General features: G+C 37.2%; 1 protein-coding gene across 4 annotated transcripts in view; it reads left to right on the top strand.

Moving 5' to 3' along the window:
- The window catches only part of ARHGAP29 (Rho GTPase activating protein 29), an 83,148-nt gene that overhangs the window by 23,361 nt on the left and 45,353 nt on the right, over positions 1-14,434 (top strand). For 3 of the 4 annotated variants that reach the window (XM_066268712.1, XM_066268710.1, XM_066268711.1), the window contains one exon: positions 13,693-13,827. In XM_066268712.1, coding sequence (XP_066124809.1) covers positions 13,693-13,827 — 135 coding nt within the window. Of the gene's footprint in view, positions 1-13,690; positions 13,828-14,434 lie in introns of those variants that run through there. The other variant, XM_066268713.1, reaches the window with a different exon arrangement.

The following is a 14,434-nucleotide window of genomic DNA, read 5'->3' as shown; positions in this document are numbered from 1 at the left end:
ACTTTCATAGTAAGCAGAGTTCAGAGAATTTTTTTATTTACCTTTAGCTTGATTTTAATGCTTGGTTCTTTAATTAGAGTTAAAAGGATGTATGTATATATGTCACCTCAGAGTAAATCTTGGATTTAAGAAGAATTTGGTTTTCTGTCTTTGGATTGTTGTTAACAAAATCTAGAAATATACTATTTAGTTTATCAGAGTTGATAAAACTACTTTTTTTGTTTTCTTTAAACAAGGGAGTATGTATAAACGTAAATTAACCTCATTATAAATGATAAAATGTTACATAATAATATGCTTGCTTTTAATATTGATCATGATTTACAGCTTGTTAAGAGTATCAGACTATTTCTTGTTTGCTTAATAGAATTATTATAAGAATCATGAAATATACTTTTCAGGAAAACAGATAAAAAGTTTAAAATTCTGTAACTTTTGAAGGTGATATTATTACATATGTTTCTTTAGACTAGACATAGCCTGTCCTTTTGTTATCCTGGGTGTTGAGAAATATCCCTGGACTTCTGCTATTTTTTAGTACCACCATAGTTGTAAATTGTGGCCAGACAGCGAAGAGTTACTACACTGTTTCTCTTTTGCAGTGAAGGAGCCTTGTTAGTGGCCTTGCCATTATTTTGTCTTTTAATTCTTAACAGTTGGCTGTTAACCCTTTGAGTAGTAAGTTTTTTTCATGCTAGCTGGCCCCTGGGAGTGAGGGTTTTTTTTTCAAAAAATGAAATTAGTTCCAGTTACATTTTTTTTTAACTTAAAATCATGTTTGTTTGATAACCGATTTATGGAAATAAGAACATAACATTTGCCTTTTTTTAATTGTTGCCTTACACATTTTTAAAATAAAAATTTTTGTTACGATTGCACTCTGGACAGTCAGGAGGCATGAGGATGTACAGGAATGTTTGTACTAACTTTTAGCTTTCAAGAACATAGAATGTAAGTATATAATTAGATCACCTTTTTGTGTGATTTGAATGCTATTTTCTTTGTATATTTTACCTGTCATGAGGAACTGATGTGCAGATCACTTGACTGTTGTTTCAGGTATTCAATTGTGTTGTTGAGGCTAGACTTGACATTTTTCAGACAGAGTACTTTTACATTTTAAACAGTATGAAGTTACACAGTCCCCACAAAGACAGGCACTTTTAGCCCCATTTCACAGATGAGTTGTATGTATAACACAGATGGTGTGATTTCATCAACTGCTTAGTGTTGGTAAACAGTGGTTTCATTTGGAACCCAAAGGTCATGAGTGCAATATGGTTTGTTCTTTCCACTCTGTCTCACATGCTTCATGGGGCCAGTACTCTGTAAAAACACTGCTCAGTTTTCATTTCATTAGCCAATTCTCTTTTCACTGGGATTATCTAGATCTGCACTATCTAATATGGTAGGCTCTGGACATATGGCTATTTACATTTTGGGGTTTTTTTTTTCCCCCAAGTGAGAGCAGGGGAGATAGACAGACTTCCGCATGTGCCCTGACCGGAATCCACCCAGCAATCCCTGTCTGGGGCCAGTGCTCGCAACCAAGCAATTTTTAGCACTCGAGTCAGAGGCTCCACAGAGCCTGGAGCTCTGCACTAGAACCAGTTGAGCTCCAGGAGGGAAAGAGAGAAAGAGAAGGGTGGGTCAGAAGCAGATGGTCGATTCTTTTGTGTGCCCTGACTGGTAATCGAACCCAGGACATCCACAGGCTGACACTCTACCACTGAACCAACAAGCCAGGGCCTAAATTTAATTAAAATGAGAAATTCAGCTTCTCAGTTGCAATAGCCACATTGTAAGGGCTTTTTAGCCACATGTGGCTAGTGGCATTTTGGACAGTAAAGTTATAGAAATTTCCATTGTTGGCAGAAATTTCTATTGGACAGTGCTGGTACAGACATTTGGCCTTTATCAATTGTGAGAAATTGAGATGAATTCTTGAGCTATAAGTTATTTTTGAATTCTATAGCTTTAAATGGAAACCTAGAAAATTGTTATGGGAGCAAGTTTGAAAAACATTACATAAAAATAGGAACTCTTGGGGTCTGTTTGGATTCCCCTTCCCTAAGTTGCCTTTAGTTTGTAGCTTTCATGCCCTTTGATTTGAATAAGCAGATCAATTTCCAGCCAGGTTATACAGTTTAGTTAAATTGATAAATAAGAGATGATAGAAAGAGCTCTGGAAAGAGAATCACATGATATTTAGGTTCTATGCCTAGGTCTGCTACTATCGTATTCTAGAATATGACTTAAGTCATTTAATCTGTTAAGAATGAGGTACTTGCACCAGGTGCTATCATTTTTATAATCCTGTGATTCAAAATTTGGTTGGAGTTGGAGATTCTACAATGGTGACTATTGACAGTTCAGAGCTGAGGAGGACAGCTAAGTATTTGTTTTTAAAGTACATAATACTTTTAGAGGACATCCATCTCCTGCCATTCTATAGAATCTTTGGAATGTTAGTTTTCTGGTTACTATATTAAGTGTGATATTTATGAAAATTTTCTGAGAATGTAAAGCTCATATTGCAGTAGTTGTTTGGGAAATGGTTAGAGAAAATAGGTCTTTTCCAGAGCCTATGTCCCTTGAAAGAGTTCAGCATGTCTGCAGTTTGTCTGAACTGTTTTTATTTACAAATGAAAATGGAGACCTTAATGTGGGAGGTCAGAGGCCTGTGAAAACAGTTGCTTTGATAGGGTAAGTATTAGAGCTTGTTAATTCTCTCTGTCCAGTACCTATTTTCAGGAGGAGGTTACCCTGTAATTCCATGCAAGTAGCAGATGTGGAATTTGAAGTTTTGATCTCTATTCAGTGTTCTAATGGCACATTATGGATAATTACGGGGCAGATTTTGCATCTTATATTAAAATGCTGAAGGCACTGAATTATACACGCATTCTCTGTGTTTAAATACATATAATACAGCAGATTAATATATTTGCAGTGTAAGTACCAGTTCAGGTTTATGGTTGCCCCCCTGAGGAATAATGTGTTCTCAATTTCAAAGAACTCATTTACAAATCTTGTAGTTTATACAGTAATCTTACAGTCTGTCTTTGTGACAAGATTGCCCATTCCCAAGTGGAACATGCTCGAAGCTCAAAATTTGGGAATTTGAAAAGTACAAGGTTTTTTTAATTGGGCTAGAAAGAACAATACAGAGTACTTAATTTTTCTGGTACTCAGTGGAGACTCAAGTCTCCATTGCCAATTATAAAATATATTCAGAGGTTAGTTATTTTAATATTTCTTGTATATTGATTATATGACACTTTTTTTAATGAATTTTTTAAAAAGTTTACTGTGCAACAATGATGTCTATCATCAGGTTCAGATAACATAGTTTTCTAACTTTTACTCTTTTTTAGAACTATTTATATATACATATACATATATATATATATTTTTTTATTTATTTATTCCCCCCCCCCCCCCCCCGAAGTTGGAAACAGGGAGGCAGTCAGACAGACATCCGCATGCGCCCGACCAGGATCCACCCAGCATGCCTACCATGGGACAATGCTCTGCCCATCTGGGGTGTTGCTCTGTTGCGACCAGAGCCTTTCTAGTGCCTGAGGCAGAGGCCACAGAGCCATCCTCAGCGCCCAGGCCAACTTTGCTCCAATGGAGCCTTGGCTGCGGGAGGGGGAGAAAGAGAGAGAGAGAGAGAGAGAGAGAGAGAGAGAGAGAGAGAGGAAGGAGAGGGGGAGGGGTGAAGAAGCAGATCGGTGCTTCTTCTGTGTGCCCTGGCTTGGAATCGAACCGGGGACTCCTGCACGCCAGGCTGACGCTCTATCACTGAGCCAACCGGCCAGGGCCTATTTATTTATTTTCAGAGAGAGAGAGAGAGACAGACAGGAAAGGAGAGAGATGAGAAGCAGCAACTTGTAGTTGGATCACTTTAGTTGTTCATTGATTGCTTCTGATATGTGCCTTAACTTGGTGGGGATTCCAGCCAAGCCAGTGACCCCTTGCTTGAGCCAGCGACTCTGTGCTCCAGCTGGGTACCTTGGGGTTTTGACCCTGGAACCTCAGTGTCCCAGGTCAACACTTTATACACTGTGCTACCAGTGGTCAGGCTAGTTCTCTCTTTTTTTTTTTTCCTTCTTTTCCAAGTGAGAGTAGGGATGATAGTGAGACAGACTCCTGCATGCTCCCTGACCAGGATCATCTTGGCAATCCTCGCCTAGGGCCATGCTCAACTGAGCTATTCTTGGCACCTGAGGCAGATGCTCCATGGAGCCATCCTCAGTGCCTGGGGCTCCTGAGCTCAAACCAGTTGAGCCACCGCTGTGGGAGGGAAACAAAAAGAGAGGGAGGGGAGGGGTAGAAAAGCAGGTGGGCACTTCTCCTGTGTGCCCTGACCAGGAATCAAACCTGGGACATCCACACACCGGGCCTACTCTCTACCACTGAGCCAACCAGCCAGGGCCTAGTTCTCTTTTAAAAGTGCTTTCTAATTTAAGAGGGTTATTGCTTTTATTTTGTAAAAACATAACTGATCTTCTCACAAGTGACAGCTTCTAATGAATTCTAGGTCCTAAATTTGACAGAACTATAGTTAGAAGAGAGGGATAACTTACTAAGGAAAGCTTTATTGAACAAAAGGACTTAAATAACAAGTTTAATGTCATTAAGTAATATGTTCTGTGTGAGAGGGAAGTTCTGCATAAATTTTCCAAGACTTAATTGAAGTCTTGTCAATACAGATTGACCCTTTCTTTTTTTTTTTCTTTTTCTTTTTCTTTTTTTTTTTTTTTTTTGTATTTTTCTGAAGCTGGAAAAGGGAGGCAGTCAGACAGGCTCCCGCATGCGCCGGACCGGGATCCACCCGGCACGCCCACCAGGGGGCGATGCTCTGCCCATCCGGGGCGTTGCTCTGTCGCGACCAGAGCCACTCTAGCGCCTGGGGCAGAGGCCAAGGAGCCATCCCCAGCGCCCGGGCCATCTTTTGCTCCAATGGAGCCTCAGCTGCAGGAGGGGAAGAGAGAGACAGAGAGGAAGGAGAGGGGGAGGGGTGGAGAAGCAGATGGGCGCCTCTCCTGTATGCCCTGGCTGGGAATCGAACCCGGGACATCTGCATGCCAGGCCAACGCTCTACCACTGAGCCAACCGGCCAGGGCCTGACCCTTTCCTTTCTGGGTGAATATGCAGGAGACTGTGTACATTTGTTTCAGACAGATTTCAGTGAGTGTTAATTTGACTATTGATGACTATTACTTAATTTTTTAGTCCCTATAGTATACCAGGGATTTTGTGAAATATTAGAAACATTAAGTTGCTAGTCTCAGGTGTGCCTTCTGCTTTTGTTCTTTTAGAAGTAAACCCCTCTAGAAGTGATTTTTTTTTAAGAGAGAGAGAGAAACAGGAAAGAAGAGAGATGAGAAGCTTCAACTCATAGTTGTGTCACTTTTTAGTTGTTTGTTGATTGTTTCTCATACGGCCTTGACCAGGGATCTCAAGCTGAGCTAGTGATGCCCTGCAAGCCAACAAACCTGGGCTCAAGCCAGTGACCCCACTGAGCTAAAGCCAGCAACCGTGCGATCTTGTTGATAATTCCACACTTAGTGAGCTGGTGCTCGAGCTGGCAGCTTCAGGGTTTTGAACTTGGGATCTCAGGGTCCCAGGTCGATGCCTCATCTGCGCCACTACCAACAGTCAGGCTAGAAGTGATTTCTAATGGATATCACTTAGGATTGGTTAATGTGAATGTTAATAGGTTATACTAGAGCAGTGGTTCTCAAAGTGTGTGCCAGGGCACACTGGTACACCCTAGATTTCCAGATGCACCCTAGAAGATTTCCAGGTGCGCCCTATGGTATTCCAGAGAAATATGTGCCTGTTGGGGACCGAAAAACCAACAGAGTTTTTGGAGTTTAGATTTTTGGGGGACACAGATGTGGGAAATTGGCTGTAAGCTGACAGTCTGCCCAACCTCCCGCCTCTTTTGCCTGGTTAGGTTGCAAAAGGCTGTTAAACTGTGGTGCTGGATTGTTTACACTACCCCCCATGTTACCCGGAAACACTGGAGACAAGTTTCTTCTATCCTTTGTTTGGTATAAAGTTAAGATGATATGTATGGTGGGGAATTCTTCCCCACATTTAAGAGTAAACACAATTAAGAGTAAAAAGAGAGGAATTCTTCAATGTATTGATAAGGAAATGAGACTTTGCCTTTCAAATACATGCCCAAACATTGAAGAAATCGCTAGGACACATCAGGCTCATGTTTCTCATAAACACAAGAATGAAAAAACTTAACACATTTGTACTGGGACCTGCCGAATTTACTAAATCTTACTAAGGATGTGTATCTGTATATAAAAAATAATCTTTTTGTCATTTAAAAAATTTTTAACCCTCTTTTTTATGAATTCTAAAAAGCATAACTCAAAAAATGTAACATAAAAATGTCTTAATGTCAGAATAAATTTAATTTTGTTGTATTTATTTCATTTAATTACTATAAAAGCATGCTTGGACTTTGTATTTTTTTCTTTAATATTTGATTTAATTATTATAACATAATTTGTATATAGTGCACCTACAATTATTTGTAGGATTTTAGATGTGCCCCGACTTCAAAAAGTTTGAGAACCCCATTGCCTTAGTGCCTAGAAAATATGGATTGAATCTTTGAGGAATGAAGTATGAAATACAGGTAACTCATTCATTTACACATGTGCCAGCTCTTAGGAGATTACTTTCCTCTTCTCTACTTGCCCAGAATGATTTACCTAATTTAACATCACTTTAAATAATAACTGGCATATTAATAGGTTAAAGCCTGTTAAATCACAGATTGTAGATACTGTCGTTAACTATATTTATTTAACCATACTGCTATGATCTAGTGATTAAGAGCATAAATTCTAGAGCTAGACTGCCTACATGAAATCATCATTTTGCCCTTGGGCAAGTTACTTCTCTGTGCTTCAATTTCTACATCTGCCAAAGGAGTTAATAGTACCTACATTATGGGGTTGTTGTGAAGATTAAATGATTTCATAAATGTAAAGCTCTTCAAATAAGCGTTTTAAATGTCAGCTATTATTTTAACAATCCCCAAGTGTCTAGATAAAGAACGCTGTTGTTCAGGCTTCATTTTTATCCTGTAAATTCAGAAATCATTACAGCAAAACAAAAAACAAAAAAAAAAAGGAAAGAAAGAAAAAAAGGTGGGGGAGTTTCCTAATGATAAAATTTCTGAAACATTTTTCCTCCTTCTTGTTTTCATTGCTTTCCCAGCAAGGTTCAGCTGAATTAACAGGACTGATTTTAAAAATTGTCAGTTTTTTTTAAAATTAAGGAAAACACCAGGGATTTTTTTCATTTATTTACTTAAGTATTTCCATGAAGTGTTTGCAATATAAACACTGCGGTATTGTGTTAATGCATGAGAACCAAAAAGTGGAGCTGGCTAATCTGTTTTCACTTGATAAGCTGAATGAGGCAAAAAATAAATGGCACAAATGAGTGAAACAAATTAATTTTTAGAATACCATATTACTGGGATGGTAGATAATCAAATATTGGGATATAGTAGTTGTACTGTTCTGATAGCTAGTGTTAAGATTTTGTTTGAACATTATGATATTTACATATATAATACCTCTGTGTAGTATAAATTCAATTTCATTACATTTACAATGTGGCCATTATAAAATTTAAAAATTATATTTCCATGACTACATTAAGTACCATACTATAATTTAACTGTATAGGTATAGAAATATTTTTATTAAGTGTATCTTTAATTATAATTTTATTTTCAAGTAATTTACTAATTTAGATTTTACATACAAAATGAAAATGAAATTTAACTTTAATGTCTCGTTTTCATTAGCCAGATTATTGTAGGACTGTGCTATAAGTATGTTTGTTATTGAATGTAATTCTGTGCAAGACAAATCTGTTTTCAAATGTATTTAGTTTGGATGGTTTATAGATTTAATAGTAACTTTATATTAAGACTAAACCATTTTGTTTCTGCTAATTTATTTGATATTCACAGCATTTTTTTGAGGTAGGTAGGACAGATGTTCTCATTAATTCTGTTTACTGATCATTATTAATCTGAGATCAGAGAAGCTAAGAGTTTTGTATAGGGTCATTTCAAGGAAGTGTGGCAGATCAAGCATTGGCACCCAGGTGTCTTGATCGAAGTCTGTTTGTTTTCAACCCTACCAATTAGCCACAACCTTTCTTCTGTGCTGGGAAAGAAGTTACTGCCTCATCTGCTACTGTTTGGGGGGTGGGGGAGACAGAATATTTAGTGTTGGTAAGGGAGCTACTTAAACTCCTTAAAACTTTTTTAAAAGTTACATTCAGTTTAATAGGCCTTTTGCCTTATAAAAAGAATTTGAGGTAACTTTATTCTTTTATAAGGGAAAAGAACATTTGGTAAGAATTGAACATTTTTTAGCATTTATAAAATGTAAATTAAGGGCTTGCTATAACTTATAAAGTCCCAGCTGAAGTATTATCAGGATATAGTAATGTGCTAGTAGTTGACAGTTATCCTAAAAAATATAGGAAAGTTTATGAATCTTTGTAATTAACATTTTCCTCAGGTGTCATGTTCACTTTCATTGATTTATAAACTTCAGAAGTACGTCCAGTCACAGGAAATTGAAATTATTTACAGGGTAATTTGATGTTAACTAAATTTCTGAAATTTCTTACTAAATAACTGCTTTTCTGTATTTTGATTTGGAGCAACTTCAATATGTGTTTATAAGGACTTCCTTGTAGGCAAAAAGGACTTCAAGTTGGTAAAACATTTATGTTGATAGTTATTGGAATGTTTTGCAGTGATTTTTTAAGAAAACCCATTGCATGCAATCTGAGGACTCCTTAAATTGGGTAAACAAGTTGTTTTGGGTTTTTTTAGGTTTGTTCTGCTTGTATTGGGGCAGCACCAGGTGTGTATAGTCTATGGAAGGCTGTGGGTGCTTGCCCTCAGGGCAGCAGATTGCAAATTGCATATTGCCTTCCTGCTAGGGAGGGCCTATTGTTTGCTCTTATTTGCTGGGGAAGGGGTTCCACCCCACCCCCACCCCCCACTCCTGCCTCCCCCAACGGTTTTGGCTGGAGAGTGCTTACTGAGAGAGAAGGAGTCCAGCTTGTGGAACTGGAGAAGGAGTTGGGGCTTTGGGAGCCCTGATAGATAAGCAGTCTTCCCTGCCTGTTTGCTTGTCCACTCTTATGAGACTTTAATAAACCAAATGGCCCACTGTTTTCTGGCTCCATTGTTCCTTAGCCATCTGCCCGAATTCAATGTGAACCTGCATGGCCAAGACAGCAATAGCCACTGGCCTTACACCTTACAATGTTAAAAGTTATTGAGGATCCCAAAGAGTTTTTGTTTATGTGGGCTGTAGCTTTTACTTTTTACTGTGTTAGAAGTTAAAATTAAGAAAATTGAAAAACATTCAATAATCTTGAAATATATTCATTTTAACACACTTTAATTTCCTTGACTCTGAGAAGACCAGAATTTATTACTTTAGATTATTTAGCCATTTACTGCCATTAGTATTTTGTAGTTCTTGTTTAATACCCAACACTAATTTTGAATATTGATGATTGTTACATTCAAAAGGCAAGCTCCTTGGGCGTGAGACCTCAAAATACATATTCTCTTAAGTATGTCAACATTTGTGTATTTTATTTTGAAACATCAGAGTAGGGGATAGAAATGACTGGCTTTTTTTTTTCTCTTTTAAGATTAACACAGGCTTCAGAAGGAGTACAGTACAACTTTATGATACTAGATAATCACTCAACTTTGGTTTTGATAAGTAGGCAGAAGTATTACCATAAACTAGCTTTATTTAGGTATAGGCCAAACAAAGAATAGATCTTGTAGTACAAAACAAGGGGAAAATATAATTGTTATTTCTTAAGAACTAGTCAAATTTTACTGTTTTCTAGAAGTTCCTTTTATTTCAGAGCTACTATTAATATATTCAGTTTCAGATCTACCTGTGTCATTAACCTCTTTGTGGTGCTGCATAACTAATAAGAATAGCTGCAAGGATTTATGGAGGGTTATGTTCCACCCACTGTTCTGACTACTTTATGGGTTTGAACTCATTTAGTCCAGTCAACTCTAGAAATGGCAGCCATTATCTTCTTTCAGGTGAGGAAACTGAGGCACAGAGAGGCTAAGTAACTCGCCCACGATCTCTCAGCCATGTGGTTGGAGTTCCAATTCAGGCAGTCTGGTTCTGGAGTCTATGCTTTTAACCAACCACCAAGCTATATTTCCTCAACTAAGAAAAGCAACTGAACTAACATGCACAATTATAAAACAGACCAAATAGCTATTATTTAATTAAGATAATTTTATTATGTAGTTAGTTGCATACTCACATTTCCCTAGGAATTAAAAATCTATAAATAAATTTTTAATTATGAAAGTAATATATATATTTTTGAAAATAATTTTATTTAATATTCCTAAAATCTTTTGCCCATTCCTAGTTTTTTTTGAATAGACTATTTTTAGAATAATTTTAGTTTATAGAAAAATTGAGAAGACAGTACAGAGAGCTCCCATATACTGTTACACTCAGTGTCCCCTATTTATTAACATCTTAGATTAGTATGGTACATCTGTTAATGAACCAATATTTGATGATAATGATACATCATTAATGAAAGTTTATAGTTTACTCAGACTTTTATAAGTTGTCCCTAACGTCTCGTCTAGGACCCTATCATTTATTTGTTATGTCTCCTGAGTCTCTCCTTGGTTGTGATAGTTTCTCAAACTTTCCTCATTTTTTTTTTTTTTTCCCTGAAGCTGGAAACGGGGAGGCAGTCAGATAGACTCCCACATACGCCCGACCCGGATCCACCCGGCACGCCCACCAGGAGGGGATGCTCTGTTGCGACCAGAGCCACTCTAGCGCCTGAGGCAGAGGCCATGGAGCCATCCCCAGCGCCCGGGCCATCTTTGCTCCAATGGAGCCTTGGCTGCGGGAGGGGAAGAGAGAGACAGAGAGGAAGGAGAGGGGGAGGGGTGGAGAAGCAGATGGGCACTTCTCCTGTGTGCCCTGGCCGGGAATCAAACCCCGGACTCCTGCATGCCAGGTCGACACTCTACCACTGAGCCAACCGGCAAGGGCCAAACTTTCCTCTTTTTTGATGACCTCAACAGTTTAAGGAGTATTGGCTGGGACTATTTCGCAGGCTGCACCTTGATTAGAATATGCCTGATATTTTTCTCATGATTAGATTGAGGTTATGGGATTTTGGGAGGAAGATAACAGATGTAAAGTGCCATTTTTATCACATTATCAGGAGTACTTAACTATGAACATGATTTGCCGTTGTTAATGATGACCATAATCACTTGATCACTTGTTTTAAATAGTAGTAATTAAGTTTCTCCATGTAAAATTACTCTTTTTGTTATCCTTTCCATATGGTACTCTTTGGAAAGAGGTTGCTATGCACATGCTTCACCTTGTTGAGGACAAAATATGTAATTTATTTGGAATATTTTTATGCAAGGATTGTTTCTTCTATTTCATTTCTTTATTCAATCATTTATTTGTATCAGTATGGTCTCAGGAATACTTCCTTTATACTTTGGGTTATAATCTAGTACTACTTTATTTGTTGGTCAAATTGTTCTGCCTTTGGCCATTGGGAGCTCTTTCAGTTAGCCCTGTGTACTCTTGGCATACCTCTTCAGTGTAAGGGTTTGTTTCTTTTAAGCTCTTACTTTCTGGCACTACAAGATGCTCATCACTTACCTTATATATTTCCTGCCCCAGTCCTAGAATAAACCATTTCTCTAAGGAGGCCTGGTTTTGTCATTTGGTTTTTAATATTATTTGTTTGTTTTTATATTGGAGAATTGTATTAGAAATGAAGATGAAGGTGCTAAGTGTATTTGTTGTTACTGGACTGTCATTTCTTTTAGGCCCTCTCAGCTGACATAGCGACTGTCATTTCTTTTAGGCCCTCTCAGCTGACATAGCAAAGAAATGTATGTGTGTATGCTAACCTATATACTAACACAATTCTATAAGTATTTCTATGTAGCCTTCTACATCTGTACAGTATTAGGCTAAACATGAATTCCTACTGGAGTATTCACTAATCCATCACCACATGTGTTATTATAGCCTCTTCCCCCTGCTTAATTGCAGATTTCCACTCCAGTGTACATATATGGCAGTGTCATAATTATTAAACTGAACCCTCACTGAAAATACAACTTAATCAACTAGACTACAGTGTGTATGTGTATCTTCTTCTCTTTTCTTTTTAAAAGATTTTACTTATTTATTTTAGAGAGAGAGAGAGAGAGAGAAGAGGGGAAGGAGGAGAAGGAAGCATCAACTTATAGTTGTTTGTCATATGTGCCTTGACTGGCAAACCTGGGGTTTCAAACCTGGAACCTCCGCATGCCAGGTTGACGCTTTATTCACTGCACCACCACAGGTCAGGCTTTATGTGCGTTTTCTTTGCCTCTAGTCTTACTCTATTTATTTTCAAGGCTCCTTAGGCCAGCATCTGGTCCCCTGTATTTTTTTTTCTATCAGAATTTGTTGGTTGAATTAGTCAGATTTTCTCCTAAAGGCACTTTGTTCTCTCTGCTTCTATCACTACCTGAACTATTTTTTTGTACTGCTTGGAATACTCTTTGCCCTGATGTTCGCAGCTCCCAGCCTTGCCTACTCTTCTCATCCTACATGTTTCTCTTTTTTGAGAATGCTGTTAATGAATGGAATGTTTGATGGAGAGGATGGTAGAATTTCAGTTTTTCTTTCTAGTGATTATCTTTTAACATTTCTGAAAAAATTAACTGTATAATTTTAAAATGACATTATTTAAAAGTGTTTTTAAAGTTATTTCAGTAGGGAAAATTAAGAGCTCTGTGGTTTAAATTCTGGTTCCACAGTTTAGTAACATGGTGAACTTAGGTGTGCCTCAAATTTCTCATTTGTGCAATAGAGATTTTAAAATTATCTGCCTATTAGGGTCAATGTGAAAGCTAAATTGAAATAATAATACTTAAGTACAGTACTTTTAAAAGTGCCTAGCACATAAGCACTTAATAAATGTTATAAAACACCTAGTGCTCTGTAAGATCACAGAAAGGAAAATTACCTCTCGGAGTATTGTATTTAAGGTGGTTGTCTTTGAAACTTTGAAGATTATTTGCCTATGCCTGTAAGTGCTGTCATGATTATGAGTTAGTAGTTCACCTGTTTTCAGTGGCTAGAGTATTCTGGTTTGAATGATAAATTTTATGCTCTTAGTGGTTAATATATCAGATATTGTAGGGCTTCAACTCTGTTACCATATGTATTAAAATGTATATTAGAATAAAAATACTAAGACAGGGAAAACTTAACCTTATAAAGTTTCCTTACAGGAAATCTGTAGAGCATATTTAGACAGAGAAAACTGAAAAATAGTGATAAATTGACCATAACTGTACAAGCCTTGAAATCCTTAATGAATTAAAAGGTTTTTGAAGGCTGTATGTTTGAATTGTATATAATTGTAGTGGTGAGAATAGAAGTGAACATATATGTGGCAAAAATTGTGGATCCAATGCTTTTACCTGAAATGTGCTTCAGAATGATCTTTCATAATTTAGATATTGAAACTTGGTTTAAGAATCAGATGTTTAAATTTTCCTTTTTCCTTTTTAAGACTGTTTTAAAGAAGTCATTCATATACGTCTGGATGAACTTCTCCGTGTTTTAAAGTCTATAATGAATAAACATCAGAACCTCAATTCTGTTGATCTTCAAAAGGCTGCAGAAATGCTTACTGCAAAAGTGAAAGGTAAGAAAAACATAATAAAAGTAGGTGGTGAGGGCAAAAATGGTCCCACTGATAAGTTTTCATTCATAATCACTGTAGGACCATCTCATGTCATATGATGTATATAATAGGGGCTATGCATACTTTAATATTTAATATTTCCATTGTTATACCTAAAACTCTTCCTTTTAAAAATTAAAACTATTTGGCAGAAAACACTAATAATACTAACTGATAACTGAACAACTGATGTTTAAAATGTTTTAGTTTTTTGAAAGAGTATGTTCTTTTTTTTTTTAATTGAATTTATTAGGATGGATGACACTGGTTAACATAATTATACAGGTTTCACCTCCCTATTCTACACAACACATCTGGTACACCATATTGTGTATTCACTCCTATCCCCAAGTCAGGTCTTTGTTCATCACCATTCATTCTTCCTATACTCTCTAATTCTGCTTCCCTGGAAATTACTAGACTGTTGTCCATGTCCATGAATTTTCTTTTTTGTCCTTTTTTGCTCTATTCCTCAACCGCCCTTACCCCCCCTCCAACAGCTGTCAGCGTGCTTTCTGTGTAGAGGTCTGTTTCCATTTTGCTTGTTAGTTCATTTTATTCATTAGAT

Source organism: Saccopteryx bilineata, chromosome 3, assembly GCF_036850765.1.
Source record: "Saccopteryx bilineata isolate mSacBil1 chromosome 3, mSacBil1_pri_phased_curated, whole genome shotgun sequence".
NCBI lineage: Eukaryota > Metazoa > Chordata > Mammalia > Chiroptera > Emballonuridae > Saccopteryx > Saccopteryx bilineata.
The sequence above is the reverse complement of the archived record's forward strand: the minus strand, read 5'-3'. Positions and strand labels throughout refer to the sequence as shown.